This window comes from Otolemur garnettii, unplaced genomic scaffold (assembly GCF_000181295.1).
Source record: "Otolemur garnettii isolate 467f Iridium unplaced genomic scaffold, OtoGar3 scaffold00035, whole genome shotgun sequence".
Lineage (NCBI taxonomy): Eukaryota > Metazoa > Chordata > Mammalia > Primates > Galagidae > Otolemur > Otolemur garnettii.
The window spans coordinates 16,254,582-16,262,003 of record NW_003852430.1 but is presented as its reverse complement, the minus strand read 5'-3'; the positions used below and the strand labels follow the sequence as shown (position 1 = coordinate 16,262,003).

The following is a 7,422-nucleotide window of genomic DNA, read 5'->3' as shown; positions in this document are numbered from 1 at the left end:
AGACTCCACCAGGTGAACCCCGCACATCTCCTGTACCCAGGCTGTGCCTGTCTTTTCCATAAACAGCAGAATGTACCTTCCATAGCAGCCAGCATGATCCCTGAGCGATTGCTTAGTAGGAATGATATTGTCTCCTTAAGCAGAAACAATGCTAAAAATGTTAATACATGTGTGGTTATACATGCGTAGGAGACAGGTTTTTTTTAGATCTATTACCATTTCCAGTGCTAACAGGACCTTAGTACTACAGAACAGTGAGTTCACAGGTTACACCATACAGTTTACAAATTACACCATAATGTTTAAAAACATGCTTTGCACAGGTTTTGAGGATTTTACTTAATATATATTTTGGTTTAACTATTGTTTAATTATGGAACATATGCATATATGTATACTATTTTGCTGTTAAACTATTTGTGTATAGTTTGAAATCAATTTTATGGTAAACACAGGATCAAAAGTGTGAAATTTCAATATCTAAGTTAATTTTTAGTGTTAGAATTTTCTAATACCTGGCTTAGCACCCATAGCACATTGGTTAAGGCACCGGCCACATTCACCAGGGCTGGCAGGTTTGAACCTGGCCTGGGCCTGCTAAATAACTATGACAACTACAACAGAAAAATAGCCAGGTGTTGTAGTGAGTGCCTATATTCTAAGCTACTTGGGAGGCTGAGGCAAGAGAATTGCTTATGCCCAAGAGTGGGAGGTTGCTGTGAGCTGTGACACCATAGCACTCTACTGAGGGTGAGTGAGAGACTGTCTCGAAAAAAAAAAAGAACTTCCATATTGCCTTATAAAGGGATCTTTACCATAAAATATTTAGCTTTTCAAATTTTGTCCTCCTTATGTTAAGTAATAAGTTGGTATATTAATATTTATTTATTTATTGCAGTTTTTTTTTTTTTGGCTGGGGCTGGGCTTGAACCCGCCACCTCCAGCATATGGGGCCAGAGCCCTTCTCCTTTGAGCCACAGGCACCATCCTATCTTTTTATTTTTTTGAGACAGAGTCTCACCCTTTGTAAAGTGCCATGGCATCATCATAGCTCATGGCAACTTCAAAGTCTTGAGCTCAAGCGTTCCTCTTGTCTCAGCCTCCTAAGCAGTTGGGATAACAGGGGCCCACTATAACACCCAGCTAGTTTTTCTATTATTAGTAGAGCTGCGGTCTCACTCTTGCTCAGGGTGGTCTCAAACTCCTGAGCTCAGAGAAATGCACCTTCCTTGGACTCCCAGAGGGCTAGGATTACAGGTTTTAGTCACTGTGCCTGACTTAAATGACAATATTAATATCAAAAACAAAAAGAAAGAGAAAAGAATGTTGGGCTTAGTTACTATTAGACTACTTAGCACTGGGAGGTGGAGTGTCCTCAAGCCGCCTCCTTGTCCTTCTGTCATGATTATTGTCCTCTCTGAGTGCAATTCTGAATGGCATTCCTAAGTGCAGCAGGAGCCACCAAGTGTAGCTCTCCTTGACAGAAAACTGGCCACCCAACATCTGAAGACTGTCCCTAGCTCCCCTGAGTGTCATTCTTGCAGATCTGGCTGCTTGCTATTCTCTTTACTGCGATCTGCCACCTTCTACTTGCCTGTCTGTTGTTGACACCTGTCCTTCTCCCGACACTACCTTTTGCATCTTGCATCTGGCCTTAGATGGCCCCACTATTTTCCTCCGTCCCTGGGTAAACAGACACAGACCAGTACGGCTGCTATCCTGAGTCTCTTCTCAGACACCTGACGAAAACAGAGAAGGGTTACTGAAAGGCCACTTCCCTCATTTGACTAATCTTCTAGCTCTGGCAGATGATAATGTGGTTGATAGGTTTGGCAGCTGGGGCTGGGAGAAAGACAGGATAGTGGCAAGGTCAACTGGCTTGGATGGTAAGGGGAAGCTGAGCAATTGAAGGCGGAAGAGTGAAGGCAGGGGGTGGGAGGAGGGGAGGAGAATAGACAGAAGATGCCTAGAGGGAAACTGATAGGACATCTGAGAACACATCTTAGCAGAGTCTACAGGGGACTGTGAAATTACACTGCCTGGTGTGCATGATGGCTCCTTTGCTTATGTCTGTTAGGCACTGGGCTGGTTACCCAGCTTCAAGTCTTTTTTCTCATCCATACGGATAATAACAAAACAATTTCATAGAGGTTTCGGGAAAATTAAGTAAGATGAGTGGTAAAAATTTAGAATGATGCATGCCATAGAAAAAATTCAGTAAGTATTAGTTTCATCATTATTATTATTGCTCTCATGGACAGTAGTTGTGATAAAAATATCATTTCTATGCTAGATAATTTCTCAGATTTAATGAAGAGGAGCTTAACACTGTTGACTGACTAATGGAGCATTCCTATGCCTCATTACAGGATTTATAAGCTAAAAATACTATTGGTATTGTCAAAATAATATGCCATGGGGACACCACATCAGTCCCTTATAGTTTACTTTCCTTCTTTCATTATTTGTACATCTCTGGCTTCCATGTCTGCCTGCCACGCTTCACTTCTCCAGTGCAAGTGGGTGTGGACTATTTGGAAACACCTGTGCCTTTTAACAGTGTAATGTTAATTTTATCAGAAATAATAGCAACCTCCCCCCAAACCCAAAAACAACAACAAAAAAATAAATCTAGAAAAGAGTAAAACAATATGGATATTTAATAACATTTTGTTAGAGTCGTTAAATTATAAAAATACTACCACGTGTAGCAAAGGGAATCAAATTTGGCAGAAATCATTAAAAACTTACAGATCAACCTTACATTTTTTTTTTCGTTTGTTTCTCTATGATACTACTTTTCAGTTACAGGCCCACTATTTTCCAAATTTTACTTAAAGGTTGATGTGATTATTTTTTCTTCTATTCATCTATTCTCCCTGAGCATGGGAGGGCAATGACCCGCCTAAGACATGTGAAGAGAGAAGAGTCGCAGAGGTGAAGGAGCAATTAGACCTGGAATTTTTAACAGTTGGCTGTAAGTGTTATACATCGTTTTCTATGAGCAGTAAGTAAATTTTAGAATTACTTAAAACCTGGGGAGGCACTATAAATAAAAATGTATAATTGAAGTCTGCATTTATTCGACTAGTATTTCACATTTTTTTTTCTTTCACTGTAAAAACAGAACTTCATTTTCCCAAGACCCAGTGTTGAGTTACATTAAGGGAACGACTCAGGACCATTGGATTAAACCGGGCGTTTGGGAGCCACCATCTCCTGCAGGTGGGCAGCCTCCAAAGCTACTTCAACAGAACAGTGATCAGCCCTCTTGTTGCTTGGGGAACTCAGAATCAGCTGAATTCCAACAAAACAAAAAAGCACTTGTATGAAATGATCTAGAAATCAGATGATAGGAGATCTTTCCAATTTGTGATTTGGTCGGGAATATGACTTCCGTATCCATGTGACCTCTGAGATGTCTTTGTAGATACTGAAAACTATAGTCATGAAGAGTGTGGACTCCAGTGAGTCTTTGGAAAACTCTTCCCTGTGGCCAAACAGTATAGGCAGAATTCGTTTTTCATATTCAGAATACAAGTTCCATGAATTTTATATTTCAATGAGCTCAGGCAACTGTATAGATCTTATACTTGAAGTTGGCTGCTTTCTGAAGCCCATGTTAGAGGAATATGGACCCACTGAGATGTATAATGCATGTGTTTGTAGAAGAATGTGAACCCTGGGCCAGTGCTGATGACATGGACCATCTCAGTTTACCAGGGATGTGGTGATGTGGGTGAGCAAGGGTTCTGTTATGAATTCAACTGTGTCCCTACAAAATTCATACATTGATATCCTAACCCCCAGCACTCTGAATGTGTGACTATTTGGACATAGGGTTTTAAAATAGGGAATTAAGTTAACATGAGGCTATTAGGGTGGGCCCCAATCCAGTATGATCAGTGTCCTTATAGAGAGAGGACATTAGGACACAGACATGCCTAGAGGAAAGGCCAGGTGAAGACAAAGGAAAAGGCGGCCGTCTGCAAGCCAAATAGAGAGGAACAGACCCTGCTGGAATCTTGATCTTGGACTTCTAGCTTCCAGACTGTGAAAAAACAAGTTTCTGTTGTTTCAGGCACCTGGAACTTTGCTATGGCAGCTTGAGAAAACCAGTAAAAGCTCTATTTGCAGTAGAAGCTGTGAGACCTCAGTAGGCAGCTACATCTGCACTCAGGGAAGGCTGGTCCCACCACCGAGTCCAGGCGCTCTTTCTGCCACTGGAAAGGAAATCAGCCTGAGGAGTCTGGTGAGCACCAGGTTTCAGGGCCCCTGGAGTAGGGGGAGGCAAGAGGGCAGCGTGTGAAATGAAGGGATAATTTCACGTATTATTTTTTAATCTTTTTTTTGAGACAGAGTCTTACTTTGTCACCCTTAGTAGAATACCCTGGTGCCATAGCTTAAGCAACCTCAAACTCCTGGGCTTAAGCGATTCTCCTGCCTCAGTCTCCCAAGTAGCAGGGACTGCAGGTGCCCACCACAACACCTGGCTATTTTTAGAGATGGGGGGTCTTGCTCTGGGGTTCAGGCTGGTCTCGAACTTGTGAGCTCAGGCAATCCACCCATGCTGGCCTTCCAGAGTGCTAGGATTATAGATGTGAGCCACTGTGCCTGGCCTTTAATCATTTTTTTTTTATAAGATAAGGGCTAATTTTTTTAAAACAGAAATCCTCTTTTGCTTTCTTATTATAAAAGCTTTACATGATCATATAGACGAAGAAAACAAAGAAACAAAACACAACTGTGGATCTCACCACTCAGAGGTAACCATTCATATATATTGCTGTAGATCTTTCCAGAATTTTTCCTATAAATACATAAATTTATATATCTTTTATACATATAAATGGTTTATTTTTTGTGATAAACTTTCTGTGTCAATAATCTTTTTAACTTATAGCATCATATCTAACGTCTGATATTGTTTCATTTTATCGATTATATCCTAGAAATAGAATTGGTGGGTGGGATGTGTCTAGGCTTAGGCATATGTAAAAAACTTTTGATATATTTTGCCAAATTGCCCTCCAGAAAAGATGTACCCATTTATATTCAGCAAGTCTATTCTGAGTGCACATAAAGACCCATCACTGGTAACTCTTGACTCAGTTGCTCAAGGGCGTTCGGCCAAAATCCTCGGAGGAGAGTGTGGAAACCAGAGGACACCGAAAATCTGTGTCACAAGTGACTCAGATACTGCAAGTGGCTTGATGGAGGAGTGTCCAAGTGTTGGAGGAGGAGGCACTTCCCACCTTAGCGTGGCAACAGGTGGATTAGCATGTCTAACAACCGAGATGGGAGCTACAAGCTCTGCCAGGAGGGGCCACGTAGGATCAGACACTGGGGTCCACTTGAAAAGCACAACACCGACGGTGTGGTGGAGAAGGAAGAAGAGAAAGGAGGGTTTATGTTGCTCACTTGAGAGTGTTAGGGGTATCAAGGATCTCTGAGGAAGCTGCCTATGGGCTGAGGTTCCAGGGACTCCAAGGCAGGTAGCCTGAGATGAGTGTGATTATGACCCCTAGTTGATAAATTTATCCCTCAGGCTTTCAGGGCCTGGGAAAATACACGTTATTCTAGGGAATGAGAACAGAAGGACTGATAGCCTTTGCAGTTTTTATGCATTAATGGAAGATGCTATTTGATTTTGGTCCTTTGCCCAGAGATCCCAAGGGGCCTGCTCAAAAGGAAAGCCAAGCTAACAGTAAATGAAAAAGAAAATATTTTATTTTGCAAACGTAACAGTTAAGTGACACTCAATAAAATGTCTTGGCATGGAAACGTTTGCTATATAATGTGATAAAGAGAATAGGTTAATTCGTCTTGGATGAAGAATTTGAATTTCACGTATCATGGGAAGACTTTGAAAGACCGTTCACCACAACTCTGTCCAGGGAAGACAGGCAGTGAGTGGTCTCCGACTCAGTGGTAGATGGAGCATGTGAGAAGGGGAACGGGCAGCTTCACTGCTGACCAGAAATGACCACCCTTCTGGTGTTGAGATACTCACAGAACCCTGGTTTTTGCTGGGCCTTGCTCAGACTTAACTTATATGTCAGAACGACAGTCCCACTGATCTCAGTATGGGCCTTGTCTGAGAAATGAATATGTTGTAGGTAGGAGCGAAGAATTAACAAACTTTTGTTTGGCTTCTGTGAAATGTAGACTTAGCTGCCAACATTGTTTCCGAAATTAAACTTATATTCTGTACATCTGCCCAAGGCAATGAATAAATTTCCAGTAAAAACAAACAAACAATTCTTTCCCTGCGGTTGTTTCCATCTCTCTTCAAGTGGTACCATGGAGAATTAATTACTTCATAATCTCCCTCACTACAGTCTATCAAATTAAAAATGGTTATGGAAAAACAGGGCTTACCGTCTATCACCGGTTTGGGCTGGGAACTTTTGAGGCGCAGTGATGGCCGGAAGCGAGTTCTGTCGTTGAAGCTCCAGCTCTTCTGCACTTTGGTGGGGCTGCCCTCGGCGGTGATGTCCGTGCTTGGGGACCTCCTGTCACCTACTGAAGCTTGTCGGCTCTTAATACTCTGGCCTCTCGGGCTAGCCATGCGCACTCGCTCCTTAAAACTTAGCTTCTGACTGTGGAGAACAGAGGCAGGATTATTGCATTTCAAGAAATTTCTTTCCCTTCACTTGAGTAAATACTTTGAGGAAGTTGTATATGGTGGCAGATTTCAAGAGAACAAAACATTTTCAGTAAGTAGAAGCATAGCACTGAATTTTTCCCATATTGGAAAGCTGAGATTTTTTAAATCTCTTTGCTTGGATTTGTTTGTGGTCAATCTCATGCTGCAGGTATACACGCATCTTTCTTGGATTCATCACAGAATGGACTGACACCAGCTATTTGTACGTGATTACACTGGAAATAACCAAGAACTGGTTTGGAGTTCACTTTAAAAACAGTTGCACTATTTAAGCATTAACTTAAACTTTCAAGATTTAAAAAAAAATTTGGGAGCACATCTCTTTGTAATTTCTAAACATTTCTACAGGAAAATAGGGATGACAGTTACATATAGACCTACATTCGGCATGCATTTTTCTATTTCAGGCAAGATTATGATATCCATAAATTCATGCAATCTCATAGCAGTTGCTAGCACTGCATACATAATATAAAACACACAGGACTTAACATTACATTTCTCTTATGCTTACATTCATTCTTGTGAGACAGAAAACCACACAAGAGAGAACAGCCCCAACACAATAATGAATGTGATGACTGATTAATGGAATTAGAGGTTATGTTCACTAACACAATTTCCTGCTATAAAACAGGTTATTGATTTGCTGTGGCAGCTACTGGCAAATTATATTTGTTGAGGCATTCTGTTCTCTGATGCTGGCTAATATTGAACTGTAGTGGGCTGAGAAAGGCAGCATTAACAACCAA

The 7,422-nt window shown here is 41.3% G+C and overlaps 1 protein-coding gene across 5 annotated transcripts in view; it reads right to left on the bottom strand.

Annotated features, from left to right (window-relative positions):
• The window catches only part of KCNQ5 (potassium voltage-gated channel subfamily Q member 5), a 513,698-nt gene that overhangs the window by 52,127 nt on the left and 454,149 nt on the right, over positions 1-7,422 (bottom strand). For 4 of the 5 annotated variants that reach the window (XM_003789682.2, XM_003789683.2, XM_012805060.1 and 1 more), the window contains one exon: positions 6,382-6,602. The exons of the other annotated variant lie outside the window; for it this stretch is intronic. In XM_003789682.2, the coding sequence (XP_003789730.1) occupies positions 6,382-6,602 (221 nt within the window). The remainder of the gene's footprint in view (positions 1-6,381; positions 6,603-7,422) is intronic. 5 annotated transcript variants of the gene reach the window in all.